At 38.8% G+C, this 16513-nt stretch overlaps 1 protein-coding gene across 1 annotated transcript in view; it reads right to left on the bottom strand.

Annotated features, from left to right (window-relative positions):
* diaph2 (diaphanous-related formin 2) overlaps window positions 1-16513 on the bottom strand; it is a 191244-nt gene that overhangs the window by 29383 nt on the left and 145348 nt on the right. The window contains exons 28-31 of the mRNA XM_077732903.1: window positions 15882-16046; window positions 11593-11728; window positions 3587-3679; window positions 2696-2761 (exon numbers count right to left, since the gene is read on the bottom strand). Coding sequence (XP_077589029.1) covers window positions 2696-2761; window positions 3587-3679; window positions 11593-11728; window positions 15882-16046 — 460 coding nt within the window. The remainder of the gene's footprint in view (window positions 1-2695; window positions 2762-3586; window positions 3680-11592; window positions 11729-15881; window positions 16047-16513) is intronic.

The raw sequence follows: 16513 nt of genomic DNA, 5'->3' as shown, positions 1-16513 counted from the left end.
TCGCTCTCATCTTTCGTATTAATATCGTAAATCTGCTAAAGCCGTCCAAGTAAAAGCATGAGGCACTGAGTCCTAGGGGGCCTCTTCATCTGCAATCATGTTATCTCCATTTCCTGCAGGACTGCCTTAAGGGTCGCTCCGATGAATAGCATCTATTAACACCTGGAGTGGACACCCAGAGGAGGCCGTAGCACTCAACTCTTAAGATCTGACACAAAACAAGTCATATTCTGTATATTATTTCTAGTGTGTATGTAGCCGTGTTTGGATTGGAGCAGGTAGGGCAACTGCAACTGCCCAAAAATTGGACCAATAATACAAGACAAGTGAATATATTTTTAAGAAGAAAAAAAATGAAAATTGGGCCAGTGCAGAAGAAGTTATTTGGAATATAAACACAGCATCAGAAAAGTATTATGTATTTTAAAATGGGCTTGGGTAAAATAAATCTGCAACAATCGTCAAAACCATCTTTTCCATTAGATGCTCCCTAAGGCACAATAGCTTCTTCAAATTTGAATGAAAGAAAGCAAGTTATGTTATCTTCATTCTTAAAAAAAAAAAAATCTAATGGTGAAGCTTTATTTCTCATCCATGTGAATTGAACACAGGGAGATTCAAAGAGCAGAAACTTGGGGTGAATTACCAAGACCCAGTTAAGTGTAAGTATGCTACATCTCTGTATGAGTACAAGTTATTCCTGACCCCTGTTCAATGTCAAATAAGTCCTTAAGAGACGTACTATATCGAACTGATTCGAGGGACATTTTGATGATGGACTGGCCTGTGAAGGTGAAGTGGGATAAGAGCACAATAAGGAATAGGGACTAGAGGCCTGGTTTGGGAATGTAATGATGTTGAAAAGACAGTAAATATATAAAATTGTCTGGCTGCTCTTTGAAACCTGATAGATGTGTCTTTTGGGATGCCCCTCACTATGAACGACCCACTGAGTCTGTGGCTTTCATCCCTGACCGAAAATCGATGGAGCAGGATGTATGAGAGGCTTGTGTTTTAAATCTGCCAATCTCCTGCCAGATACCTAGGTAACTGTCTCACGCCAGGGAGAATGGAGGAAATAGAAAATGAACAGCCCAACTTCATCCCAGCGTGGGAGAAATATTGTGCATTTCACCTACACACATGAAACCGTACGTCTTCGACTCAGCCATTTCAATGAACTATGTATTTAATGCATTATTTTCCTGAAGAGAAGACTCCATCAAATCGTTCATTTAGCTAAATTAGGGCTGTCTAAGGTAATTGCATAACACGCGCATGGAGCCTCCAGGGTTAGCTTTTCCATCTCTTACAAAGTGGAAACAAAGAAAAGGGAAATGCTTGCGGAATGGAGCATAATTGTGACTGGCAGTGCCAAGAATTGCACCGATCCCTTCACTGCGAGTAGTCAGCTAGAAGGGAGTTAAGCCTTAAAGACGACGAGAAGACACTTGCTGGTTTTAAATCAACTCACGTTGACGCAAGTAGAGAGAGACACTTAGTTGCAGGGGCTGTATAAAAGGATAAGCTAATAAAGGTTTAAAGCATTGGAAGATAATATTTGCGACAAGTGGGAGCAAATACAGAAAGTGAACTCTGGACTTTACTTGGTGTGAATACACAAGTAATAAAGCTTAAACCTAACTGCTAACATCACCAGATACATATAAACTGGTAGCACTCATGAATATGGTGATCTAATTGTCTCGGAAGCTGTCGGAACTTTAAAAAGAATATCAAAGAGTTTAGTGTGTCACCAAAACCACATTGTTTAGTTGGAAAAATGTTCAAATATTCCCAGTAAATTAGTAATTCGATCAAAACCACCAATAATCAGCGTTGAGTAAAGCTCATTGTGCATAATAATTACTTTGCAGTTGGTTTTAACATAGTTTTTTTTGAAAGAAAAATATATGTATATAATTTTCTTTTGGATAGAGTTCCATATGGAACACTATCCAAAGAGAAAACTTCAACACTGGCAAAATATGTTCAAGGCAAAGGTTCAAAATATTTTAAGTGCTGTGTTCCAAGGACCACTAAGTAGTTGAACTAAATCCAGCTAATTACTTAGAAAATGAATATGCTTGTTCAGAGTCGATGAATGCAATCCAGCCCAAATAAACAAGTCTATTTAAGATGCAAACATATTCATATAAATAAGTACTTGTTCAGATGATCTCAAGATGCAAATAAACAGAAGATAGAGAGAGTGCTTGGCCAGGTTGTTGTCAGAGTGAAACGGAAAATGAAAACAATTAGTTTGATTAGGAATGCAGAGTACATTTTTTTTCAAGGTTGCAAATACAATTTCGTAAAATGAGTCACGGCAGATGTTATAACTAGTTGATTTGTATGAAAAAAAATGGTTTTAAATTATGTAATCTATCAAGCAGGACAAAATAATAAGTCATGGTGAAGTGTCCATGCTATGAACATTATGACAACTACCAAAGGTGACAAAAACTGTGCTACAATGCAAACTAAGTCAGTGATGTTATCCTAATATTTTCCAAGTGCCCTTAGTTCAGGTACATGTATACGTCACTATTTTGATTACACTATTTTAAAAGAGCAAAACTCTGTAGCATGTTGAGAAGCTTGTTTTGAGCAAGTGAGTTGTGCAGCTATGATTGAAGCAGGGTGCTGTTGTGTGGAGATGGAATGTAAAAAAAGGACTTAAAACCACACACACCTAGGGTTCTGTAACCATAGTTAGCATTCGGCCATCGAGAGCCTGGACTGGAGGGACTTTGATCACCTGTAAAAATATTTTACATGGAGTGGAGGGAGAAAGTAAAAAAGGGAAATAGCGGGAGTTATGTAAAATAAATACAATTTAAAAAGAGAGAGAGAGAGAAAGCAGCATTAGAGGAGATTTATATTCGGCAATAATAAAATGCCATGAAAGAATCCTTGGAAGTGATAAACTGCCACACCAATCCATTCAAAACCGCAAGAAAAAAAGATGGAGTCTAAATAGTCCAAGAAAAAGTTAAACATATATAGGGGCCTTTACTATACCAGGTAATAGATTTTGAAAATCATAAATATACCTAAAGGCCACTGTATGATAATATACAGTTAGTTTTACTTCATAATTATATTGCATTCCAAAAAGAGGAAACAAATACAAAGGCTTGCCCTAAATTGTCATTAACTCTTTGTCTTCCTTCATGTGGTTTATGATTGGAATTCCACTTTTAAAATCAATACGCAAAAACCCCAACTGCAAAAAAGCACTTAAAACCAGTCAGGGTTTTAAACAGATAGGGAGTTGAAAGTTAAACCACCATGAGAAAAACTTTTCAAAATGCAACAGGCTAACATTTATATTATGTGTAACTACAGGCCGCATGGTAGCTCCCTAATGAGACTTTTATGGTCTGCAAAGGGAAACGTCCACTGGTAATGAGGCAATGTGGACACTTGTGTATGTGTCTTTGTACAATCCATGTTTACAAGGAAAACAAATACTTTAACCCAGTATCAACGGCAACTCATCCAAATCATCAATTATTCTATGACATCAATTTTGAAGTCAGTGAATAAACTAACTTTACATTGCTTATATGTTGTGTCCTACCATTGCGTGGCGTCCGTTTTCGCCGATCACGGAAGGCTGCTCCTGACTGCAGAGCTTCCATGAGACTGTCCATCACACCAGTTTCATCTCCTTCTGTTGGTCAAAACATAAACAGACATTAATTTCATGACTACAAGTCTGATTGTGTACATATATTAATTGATATGACTTCGGTGTAAGCCTGGTCAATGGTTACCAATGGCAACTAGCCAAAAAGACAGTTAGAGTCCTATGACAAACAGACTGGCAAGTGAATAGATCCTCACTTCTATAAAAAAAAATGTATAATACAGTTCATCATTAAATGTGAATGGGGGAAAAAAAACTAAAAGTAAGTAGAAATACTCGCATACTACACAAAATATTTTTCAACTACCTATTAATAAACATCTGTAAACCTCATAGAAAAAAGTCAATTTAAAGCCCTATTCAAATTCAATCACTGATAAATATGGGGATCTAAACCGAACGAACAATCTATTCATCTATTAATAATTTAAAAAGAAAAGTGCTTTAATTAACCGCCACACCTGAAAGTAAAGAAAAATCCTCTGAGTGATCATATCATCTGTCAGTAAAAACTACCAAAAGGAGTAAAGCACATTTAAAGCTTAACGACTAATACAGCCAGCGGAGCCTCGAGACGAAAGCATCTACTGATTGTCACTGACATATCTTTTTTATTTTTTTTTCATGGCTAAAGCTGGGGAGCTAAGTGCTCTTTAACAAAGACTTAATGCTGTGCGACTTGATGCACTAGCCCTCTATCACTGTTGAGTTAATGACACCTAAACCAACATTCAAAAAATACACCAAAGCCTTGGAATAAATTAAACTAGTAAGTTGACAATAGCTAAAGAGACAGGTAGGGAACGCTTGGAGCACTAGGTCGCATGCAGCATGGCGCTCAACAGATTAAAAAAAAAGTGTTAGCTCTATATCTGGGTCATCTATCTTTACGCCCCAATACTAATGAGTCAGAGGACCAGCCTTTTCATCATTCTGGTCCAGAACCGGCATTATTTTAGGATAGGATCATTAGGGTGACTTATAGTGGTGGTAGGGACTTCAATTCATTCACATATACATATGAGTGCTACTGCTCGATAGTCATATCAGTTCTCTTCTTTCAAAATTGTGAATAGTCAGGTGCTTCATGATGATTCTTTTACAATTAAGACTCAACCCAGTTGTTATATTTCGGAGCAATAACTGAAAATCTGTTCATGTGAATGTCACTTTCTTTTACATTTATGAGAGAAAGTACGGCGAGATACTGTCCAATGTGAAATAATTCATGCAAAACAGGAGACACAATAAATTAAATATATTTAAAAAGAAAGGGAAACAAAATACTGCATGTCTATTGCAATTCCGGTAATTGCAAATCTTCTTCCAATTTTGTTCTCTGTCTACCTCGAAGCCTTTTTCCCAAGGGCTGTTTTCAAACCAATGTATCTGTTTATCGGTGAGCTGTACTTAACAGCAATCCCGATTAAATCAAGTTTAATTACACCAGCTTTATCAGGCAAAAAAAAGGTCTAAACGAAGTAAGTGCTTATCTCAAATTGCAGCACTACAAGCACATAGCAAGCTTATTGAATCAAAAAGAGAACACGTGTCTTTAGCTTTAGAACAATAAGGAAAAGACACAACAGAATCAACGACCAAGATCTCTAGAAGCCTGTGCTTATCATGTGACGCTAGCGAGGAGACTTCATGTGTCCGGCGATGACGGATAAACATTTATCTATAACCACCAGACACAGGAAACTTTTTGACAGCTCCATCTCTGGAGCCTTTTTTTTTTGTCAACCAGACCACGGCATCGCAAAGGAGCACCTGACACTTTGATCAATTTGTCCTACTTCTAGCCTAACTGTAGCACAATTCATCATTCGTAATGGCCAGGACTTCAGAGCCTTGGTAGGCTGGGGTTCAGGAAGAGCACTGCAGACACACATAAACTAAATGACTAAAATGGGAAACATATTCCCTTGTCACCAAATGGTGCTCAATTAACGAGGTCCTGTTGGGCTCTTACTTGAAAGCAAGCAGGCTACAGAAAATTAGGTTTCGCACTATGAACTTCATAAAAAAAAATCCCATGTGGACTCAAATTAAAGTATATAAATTCAGCAGACAGAAAAACTTTTCATGGTACTGCTGCCAAACAAGCCGTTCTCTTTTGACTGCCTTTGGTAAGGTGAATTATGGCGCCGTCAATATAACTTGAATAAAACAATGTTATTCTGGCAGGGTGTATTACAACTGCTGTTCTGGAGTTTTACTAAACAATACTAATAACTGATTACCTACATATTTCTCAAATACTGAAAGGCATTTCACATAGCTGTGACAAGTGATCGGACTTGTATTAACTCACCAGAGAGGCTGCCACAACCATGTTTCCATACTGTCAAATGATATTACTGTTCCAACGGTCCTAAATGATCCAAATATTTAAAAAAATCCCACTGCATCTGACTGTCTGATGAATTTCAAGTGTCAGACATGAGTATCCTCGTGCACAGGAGAGATGTCGACAATCCACTATCCTCTAAATAGCCTCATACTGCATCTAATTTGCTCTGTAATGAGATCTAATGAGGGGTTACAGGCCGTGTGCTTGATGAATTGAAACCACTGGCTGAGAGTTTAACTTCACCTCAGTCAACCTCCTCTTTGAGCAAGGAGGGGAAGATGAAATAGTACATAGGCTGAGCAAAGAGGAGAGAAAAGCCCTACTTACACTTTATTTATTTTTTTAGGTATGTGTGTAATGTTTTTAAGCACATTTATGCCCATCTGTTCAGCCACAGAAAGTCACTTGTGCAATTAACCTAGGCCATTAGCCATGAAACAAAGGCCTCACTGGGAGGAGGAGGGGAGCTACCTTATGGCCAGGTGGAGAGGCATTCTTCTAATCTCATCTCATGTTCATTCTAAAGAACCCCCATTCAGGCTTGGTTGCCCACCCCCATGATTGCTAAATGTAGCCAGGCCGTTCTAAGAACCACATTGCTGTCTACTCTCTTTATTGTCATCCCAGTCTTTGCACACTGTCCCTCTCGCTCATTACTTTCTAGTATTTCAGCAAAATAGTGAGCCTTGCCAGTATTGGAGAAAGAAAGGAGGTTGGGAGCCCGGGAAGGTCTGCGGGAGGTGGGTGCAAGGTGAAATGCCGTACGCTGTTTGACATGCGCCAGGTAGCGAGAGCAAGAAGGGTTGGTGCACACCCAAGGGTGATAAATAACACCTGTCATGAAGGCTAGAAAAGCCACGGAGAAAAGTTGCATGTCAACAAGGGAAAGATGAAAGTGGATTAGCCGCCGCCGCGGCGATTTGCATTTCGTGGTGGAACGAAAGCCCATGTGATGCCCCGAATAGCTGGATGCATGAATAAGTAAACAAACAAAAACAAAAATAAACCCTCCATCTGGATGGATGTTGCCAGGTCCCTAGTGGGGAACTGTAAGGGAGGGTGAAAGGAGCAAACATTGGGGGACCAGGGATGCATGCAATGTCGCATCCAAAACACTCTCCTGCCTTCACTAATTCATTTTCTCCCCTGAGTGTCCGTATTGCTATTTCCGTCGAAATTTCCATGTGCTTTCAGAAAGTTCTACCAAGTAACACCACAACGAGGCATAGGAAGGCCCCTGACAGATGTTCGTTTGACATACTTTCTGGGGTCAACATGGCATGATGCCCAGCTGAGATGAATCCAGGGCAACACATTTTCCAGAAGTGAATGTTAGAGCCTGTTTCAATCCATTATAATTAAAGTAAATGAGAAGTGAGAAGTCTTACAATTATATTTTTAGTATTACTTTTAAAGACATTGCTTGGTAAAATGGTGGATGTTCGGTTGCCAGGTGTTTTTTTCTGTAAATCAAGATTAAACCAATGTACGATAGAATTGAGGACAGGAAAGGAAAGCAAAACTTAAATCTCTATTGAGTGCCATTCTGATTTCTGGAACATTTTAGAAACCCTGATGCAAGGTTTGCAGAACTTTTATTATCACAATTATGATTGTTTTTTTCTCCCTCTGGTCATGTTAAGAGTCCCTGTTTATAGACATTGACCCTTCAAAGAATTCTGTGACATGTGAAAAAAGTATTCCCTTTAAAGTGTCACTGGAGAGGTTTGCTCAAGCTACTGGAAAATGAGCAGACCAGGACAGGTAGATAACTACTTGATCCACACTGGTAATTTGGATGAAAGCAATGTCTGAACTCATTAAACAGCTGTGAAGTCTGGCTGTTATCTCCAGGCCAGCATTCGGAATAAATGTCACGTTTGGGAAGTGAGTGCCAGCTTTTGGAATACAGATTCCGATAACATGACTGACTGAAGTCCACTTGTGTTGTTTGCATCTGCGAAAGACAGTGATGCCTCTGAAAGCTAAACAAATTTGACAATGAATTTTGTTGAAGGTAATTAGGCTTGATTGACTGAAAAGTGACTGGCAAAGTCTACAGGTGGAGAAATGATTAGATACTTGAACCACCCACAAATGATGGATATTCATTCATGACTTTCAACATAAGTTACAATTTTTATTATAGGTTTTTTAACATCATTGGTGGTCCCTCACCTCAAACCAGTTAGCCATGGGTGACCCAACCAGGGCCACAAGGCTCCAGACAACATAGTTCCAAGGATCATTAGAGCACACAAACTCTACCACCACGATAAGGTGATGCCTCATCGGGCCGAGCAATTCAAACACAATTTATTTAATCATATCAGGCCCTGATCTTGTATTGACAAGCTCTACAAGCCAAATTTGGACAGACACAATGCAAATTTAGCTATTGCACCCCTGCTTGTCAGCGTTCGCCTATGATCAACTAGCATGCTTGAGGCTGTGACACAGGTGCATGCATGATTCTACGTTCCTACCCACAGTTGTCAGAGGAGCACACAGCCATCAATCTTAAATCCTTCCACCTCTGTCACAGTTGACAGAAAATCGTCAACAACAAACAGTCAGTCAGATGCATACACATTATGGTTTTGCATAACACAAGCAGAAAATATTGGGAATGTGGAACAAATATAGATATGCTATGGAATACAGTGAAAAAGGCACCTCTCACAATCTTTCAGCGGCAAAAGAACAGATGGGGAAAAAGAAGCAAACTGAATGGGGAAAATATATTTAAGGTCATGAATCGAAACTTCATTTTATTAAAATGAAATGCTCCACGATATCATAAAGAGAAATATGATCTACTGTATTATTTTCTGTTGCTGTTTTCATATCTATTTTGGGCTTGAATCATATTGAATTAGAATACTGTAGGCCACAAGGTTTAAATCATACTCAAATCTACTTCTGGCATCTTAGCAACACAATAAATATTTGTATATGAAGAGTGTGACATTGGTTTGCAGTATTTAATACAACACTCAACCTAAAAGGTCAGTTGCACATATTTCGCACGCCCACAGTTGAATAATTGGAAGTGTAATGTGCTTATGTCAATTTGTTATTAACACTTCAATTTACCCGTCCTAGTGACGTTCGCAGTCAAGTGGCAGGGGTTGCAGAATTTGCCATTTAACATCACCCATCAATAGTACTCCTTTAAAATTTCTTGAAAAGCTCATTTGAATTGTTTTTACAAATATCATACTTTCTTAGTTGCTAGGAGAGTGCCGTTTCTCTATGAAATGCTTCCAAAAACAAATTTTGAGCCTCCTTTGTTACTTGTTTATTCCTCTACGCCTTATGCCAAGCTGCATTGCAGTCAAAAGTGTTTCTAGCTCCGCGGCACTGTTCAAAGCTTAGTAGTTTCGACTGAGGTACAAAGTTGACATGCGGGTGCAGACACTTGCCCCAGACAGGGGCTGTGACCTCGCCCATGTTCGCCGAGTGTGCAGCCTAGAGGGCCTGCTGCTTCTCAGAACCTGGGCCTGAGAAAAGATGGCCCACTGGCTTGACCCAGCACAGGCTTTTGACACATGCTCCTTACAATCATATGTTGCTGCACAAAAAAATACAACAACAAAACAAAAACAACCAATGCCAAAAGGAAAGAAAATGAATTCCTAAATATTTGGCATTTTCTATGCCTCTTTCCATTTTTGTGTCTCTGGATTTGTTCAGCAGTGTTTAACATGCAAGTAAAGCCATCAAGTGCATGTTGAACATCTGGTCAATTCAAGAGAATGTGGAAATCCACTTAGTGAGAATTAAAACAAATGGGGAAAGCGTATAACGGCTCCATAAGCAATTCACTAAATGAAGACTGGAATTAGTCATTTACAGAGAGAACTGATTTAGTAGCAGGAAAAGTAGTAATTGTATTCTTGTCTCATTTAGCAATCATGTGTTGAAAAAAATCCCTCATTATGTTATTTCTAATGTGAAATGAAATGATGTAATTTTGGGTCAGTTAAAAAAAAATACTCCCTTCCCCCAACCTAAAGCTTGAGTTGAAACGAAATGAAATAAGCTGTTGTTCATTAATTGTGCAATTCATAAATCAGTAGCAAGTGAAGAGGATTTGCTATTAATTTGTGAAATAGCATAGCTATCCCATCTAAAAATAAATAAATTAATTAAAAAAAGATGCAAATGTCATTAAAAACAATTGGATGTTCTATTGAAAGGTTTTAAATCAGCAGGTTTAAAATCACAGAAACCTAATGGAAATTGTATTTAAGGTTCTTATATAGTTGCCATATGTTTATACCATATGTTGACATGTTTTGCAAACAATGAATGTAAAATACAGTCGTGGTCAAAAGTGTGATAAATGGATTAAAATGGATAATTCTTTGTCGTAATCAATCAATAAATACAGCATAAAAAATGAGAAGATAAACTGCTGTCCTTGCATGCTGTAAATGTTTTTAGTGCATCTAGCTTAAGAAGCAAGGTCACACTGTTCAGGACACTGCGAAAACGTCAACATTTTTTTCATGTGTGTTTGTGTGTGTGTGTGGGGGGGGGGGGGGGGGGTGCAGTCCTCGCATCTCCACAGGCGATGTTGTCCATGTCATCTTTATGTTTTATTCATGCGACTCATATTATGGCATTCACAAAGTCAGATCAAAATCTGCTCTGGCAGAAATATTTAATATTATAGTTGCTTCTCTAGCCTTCTCCATCTGGTTAGCCCGACTAAGAAATGAGCACTCGTCAAACTCCTTCACACACATTCGCCTTGGATTATTAAAAGTGAATCTTTCAAAGAGGTCACATCTTAGGAAAGAAGAAAAAAAAAAGAAACAGTGTTGCATGCATCAATTATCTTGGAGGATTTGTGGCATACTGAAGACTGTCTTGTCAGACTTCCCCATATGGCTGTGAGGTCACTGGTTGGAAGTTGACATTTAGTAGCGAGTGAATTGTAGAAATCCTCCAAAACAGGGACAAAAGAGCAGACTGAGTGCTCACAAAGCGCCTTCGGGCTTGAAATTCCCTCTTAATGTCATTGGCAGCGCTCAACACAAGCATCTTACTTTGCTGCTCTTATTTCTAATGTTGGAGCAACACATACTGATCAATACATCGTTTACTGGCACTGCCTCGGGTAAGGGGAAGAGGAAAGCTTATGTGGGAGTGGGGCAGGGGCAAAAAGAGTAATAGAAATAAGCCAGTGAAATATAGCACACTTGGGAAACTGTGGATCGGAATGTTCTTTTTGCATTGAAACTCAATGAAAACTCGGAAATCAAAATATAATATGTTTTGCTACTGGTTAAGTTCAAACTGAAAATCACTGGTTGTGTTTACATGTACATATTTTGGTTGATTCCTCAGTGTTTTGTGAACTTTATCGCCTGCTGTGAGTGAGGATGTGGATCATGTTAAGGAGTAAAATATATATAATGTGCAAAAGTGAATAAAAAAAAATTTAATGCATGATTTCCAATATGACCTACATCACTTCTAAAGCAAGACTCCATACAAGCAAGCCCCCCCTTCCCTCTGCTTCCAAACTCCCTGCATGCCCCGCCAGCATCTTTGTGGCTAAGTGACGCACCTTTGTTCATGTCAATCAGCTTCTTCTTTTTCTGCTGGCGTTCCTGCTTCTCGCGCTCGGCTTTTTCCTTCGCCAGCCTGGCTCTCTTGATCTTCTCCTCCATCTCCCTCTTTTTGTGGTTCTCCTTCACGGCTTCCTGATGAGGCAACGCACACACACACATATAAATTCCGACTTCTGCCACCATTCTTTGACTGTGATTGTCAGAAGCAGCAACTTGCCATCAGCGCAAAATTTGTATTCCAAGAAGAGCTGAAGATAAACTACTGGAATAAACAATAAATCATTTCAAGTGTATGAGCACTTTTTGGGGTGTGTGTGGGGGGGGGGGGGGGGATCCATCTGTATGTATGAAGTCACGGGTATCATGTATTAAGGCATCTGCGAATATTGAGCAATAGAGTAGACCAAATATGCACAATAAACATAATTGTCACCAGATATATCAATAAACCCAGCAAAATGCTTGTTTTTTTGGGTTAGGCAGGAACTAACTTCTAAAAGTTGGGGACACACATACTGCATATAAAAGAATAGTTCACACTTTTATAACAAGTTTCACAATGTTTACAACTTACAAACTCTAAAATAAAAATTGTTGATTAAAAATAAACAGTGTGAAATCTGCAAAACAAATAATCCTCACCTAATACAACCCCCAGTATGTTACTTTTTAGGGTGTTGTTGAATTTTTTACTGTGCGCCAGTTAATTTTGTTGTATTTATTTCCTAAAAACATTGCCAGCAAGTGTATACGGCTATAATTTAATAATATAGTAAAATATAATGGTCTTTGTATCATAATCAGTGCACTATGTCTGTGGAAGAGGAAAGTAAGACAGACAGCTGTTGTCGAGAGCCAAGTGGTCTCTCTGGAGTGAGAAGGAGATATCATCCTGCTGCTCCTTCGTGACCGGCCCAAATGTCAGGAAGGAGTCAGAAGCAGCCAGATAATCAACAGGAGCAATTCAGCCTTTACAAATGTGTCAGTTTGTTCATCTGCCAACATGGAGGAAGATGCAACTGCGTGACCTTTCCAGGCAAACAAGACGTGTTTGTTTCTCATCACGAACCTCAGTTGCTGGAGTGCAAAAACCGCACCCATAACAGTTTACAGTTCTGCGTTTGCGAAAAAAAGAAAAAAAAAAAGAAAATGAAGACAAAAATGTCAGTTAATAGTTATCTTAAAATCGTATTTACTTAATGATAGTTTTGGTTGTGTATATATTGATAATGAACTCTTTTGAGGGTCAATACTGTATATCATGTGCCTTTTTTAAACATATGTGTTGCCAGAATAATCAAAGAGTATAATTTGCATCTTAATTTAACATATTATTGCTATACATATTTTAAAACATTTTTTATTAGTTTTTTATCTTGAGAAATACGCTGTGATTATGAAGGCAACATATTGATTGTTCATCTTACCAAAATATCCCTTAAGTAATATTTATTGATATAGTGTGACACAGGTTCAAATCACACTTCCACCCTAAGGGGATACTTTACAAAATTTGACAGATTGGACTTCACTGAGCCGACCTGTAGTCATTTTATTGTATTAAAAAATGATATAGGTAAATAAGGGAATGAGGAAAAGGTCAGACGTTGTTTAAGTATAAAAGCCAAAAGATGTGTCCCTTGTGATAACCTCCCAAAGCTGCCAAAGTGATTTGTGGTCTCATATTTCCCAGAGGCCATGTTTATGACAAGTTATGTGCCCCTAGCCCTCTGATAGAATGAAGCTAAATGAGGTGCAAGAGGGCTCCAGTCCCAATTGCTCACACATCCTACAAATGTAGATGGAGGAGTAAGTAAAAGTAGCATTAGATGCTAGTTTTACATATACGCACACATACATAGTTAAGAAATGTGTACTGTGGCACCAAAAGTTCTGTCAACAAAGACCTTTGTTAATGTCATTTCTTTCCATAATTCATTTGCTTACCTGACCAGAAAGTGCATATTTTCTTCCTACAAGTATTCCTATTTCTTCCTACCTATCCTTGAAAGATTACATGATCTATCAGTAGAATTGCTATAGGTTATTCAAATATTTACACACTTGAACGTGCCTTATCTTTAAAATGAACATATTCATGTTCATTGGCCATCTGTTTCCTGCTCTAGGAGGCATCACAAGTATATTGTATGTTTGAGGGCTGGTATGAATATGATGCTGATAAAAGGTGCATTCAAACATGACAGAGTGATGAAAGACAGTAGTACATAATATGAAGGGCGTATTCCTTTGGTTTTGTCTCATTTTTAGGGTGTTTTTGTGTTGGCAAGAATAAAATATTAAAAAATAACAGGTCACTTTAATAAAATGGAATTAACTTTGCTCGTAATGGTATATTACCTAAACAAAAAGTATAATAATAACGGATGTTGTTCTGTTAGCTTTGTCAAGTCCTGATTTAAAACTTTAGTGCCTGGCAGCAAATTAGTTGGAATTAAATTAACCACCTCTAGAGGTCTTTTAATGGAAAAAAAAAAGATGGAGTTCCCAGTTCTGGTCAGGGGATGGGGCTCACCCCAGGAAGGGAAGACCGGAGCACGATATCTATAGGCGGATGTGTGCAGCGTCTGCAGTGATGTGGACTCTCTATCAGTCTGCCAAGGTGAAGAATGAGCCTAGATAAGAGGCGAAGCTGTCAATTTACCGGTCCACGTACGTTCCTATCCTCACATAGGTCACGAGTTGTAGGTTGTGGCTGTAAGAACAAGATCCTGAATACAAGCAGCCCAAATGAATTTACTCTGCAGGGTCTCAAGCGTGGTCATCCAGGCTGATTCGGAGTCTAGCCACTGCTCCTCTGCATTAACAAGAGCCTTTCCTTTACTGTTTTATATAGAATTGTGCCTTCTATATAGAATATCACACAAATAATTTAAAGTACAATAGTAGGTTAAATGCACCTTTGTAATGGTGATCATTGCAGAAAAATTGACACATGGGAGTGGGTATTTAACCCATCTCTTGAGGTTGAAATCCCATCTGTGTTGATGTAGCTTTGACAGACTCATCTTGACCATGATCAGTAGTCTCATGATAACGTGTCATAACGTGAAGGAATTAGCCATCTTTTAAATGGAAGTCTCAGCATGGAATGAGGCATGGAGTGGATACATCAAACACAAAGCTCATCATTCTAATCTGTGCAAGATGCGCAAACTTGCTACTTTGTAAACCCACTCTGGTTCTTTTGGACTTATTAGAAAGTCACTCAATTAACAAGAAAGACTGTTCGCTCATCCCAGCCCATCTGCTGCGCTTTGATAACTCATTAATGGGAAAAATCCTCAACCCCCAATGCTCCTGGTCAGGATTACACATGCAGACCCCGCCACTGCATTTCACTCGCTTCCTGAATATGGCAGCTGCATTAAATGAACAAATTCAGACTTGTGTGCGCTCGCTAGAATCAAATATTTCTTTGGCTGCACAGAGGCGGTTGAGAAAGACGATGAAACAGAAGGGAAATGACGTCAATGGATTCTGTTAACTTTGAAATTCACTTTGGTGAGGACTGCGGTGTAAACACTGCAACAATATGTGTCAATCATAAGCAAATTTTAGGACTAAAATAATATTAAGACATTGTAGATTTGCACAATTTGATGCTGAGCAATTATTTCAAACTATTTATCTTCCCAAAATACATGAATCCATGTCTTAGTAAGTGACACACGTTTGACCCACAACATAACCCTGTGGCCCATTCACTCATCTCCTCCCCTTATTCATTGCAGGAAAGTTTAAATCAGTAATGAAATATTCATATGCAGCTATTTGCTTGAGAGAATAATTTATTTTCTTGGGTGGATGCCTCTTTTAGAGATGTGCAACACGGGAAGCCTTGAGGGAGCCGAGTGTTGTGTGCAGTTACACTTTGAAGGTAGAAAGGCAGATTGTCCAAGGGTGGGGAATGAAAAGTTGCTCTCAGATGGGATCAGAGTAAAGAGAGGAAAAGGAGCCAGACAAGATGACCTTGGCGTTCTTAATCGGGGGTTAAGACAGAATGCCTTTTGGAAACCGTGGCTTGCCTTTTTGACAATTTCGAGATGGTACCCAGGCCATTTTGGAAATCAAATATTTAGTATGTTCCACCGACTTTTCAGTCAAGGGAAATCATATAAAATTAAGACTCCTTGATTAATTGAATAATGCCTTGAAATATTTTGAAAATCATGTTAGAATTTTCCCACTTGCTTTCATCAAATTACATTAGAATACAGAAACTATGTGTCAAAGAAAATACATTTTGAGAATATTTACTTACCAGAAAAAGTATGCGGAAGTTGGACAGTTCTCCAAAGAAGTCCTCCACGGAGACGATTTGTGGGTCAAAGGCAAAGTAGCTGCCTGTGTTCTCGTACAGCTTCTCCATGTTCTTGTGCATGATGGACAGTTTCTCGTACTGCTCCCGTGAATGTTTGCAGAAGCCGTGAAGGGGGACACAGTTAAGGAAAAAAGGAAAATGACACAACAATTCCGATATATTGCAAAGGCAGTTAACCTTCCTCCCCAAAATCTCTATCTTATGCTTATCGGATTGTAATGAAGTGTTTTACAATGAATGTTGCTTGACCTTCAACTTTACAGTATTATTGTACAGTGTAGCCAACATCAAGAGTGGCATCTTTGTCAGGGTCAACAGAGTTGGGGGCATATATAAATAAATAAAGTGTGTCATAACAATCACCCCATCATCACACTTTGTACTCAATGGGACACTGAGCCAATAGCTACAGTCATGCACCATAGGAAAGGCTGCTCTTCGACACACATGGCTGCAGCAGAAGTTGATTGGACTCATTGTTCTATTGTTTCTCTCAACAACAGAGGGGTCAGGTTGTTTTGAACCTGGTCGCTCACGCCGCACTGTGTAATTTACTGAACAGGCGCGCCACT

Source organism: Stigmatopora nigra, chromosome 14, assembly GCF_051989575.1.
Source record: "Stigmatopora nigra isolate UIUO_SnigA chromosome 14, RoL_Snig_1.1, whole genome shotgun sequence".
Classification (NCBI taxonomy): domain Eukaryota; kingdom Metazoa; phylum Chordata; class Actinopteri; order Syngnathiformes; family Syngnathidae; genus Stigmatopora; species Stigmatopora nigra.
The sequence above is the reverse complement of the archived record's forward strand: the minus strand, read 5'-3'. Positions and strand labels throughout refer to the sequence as shown.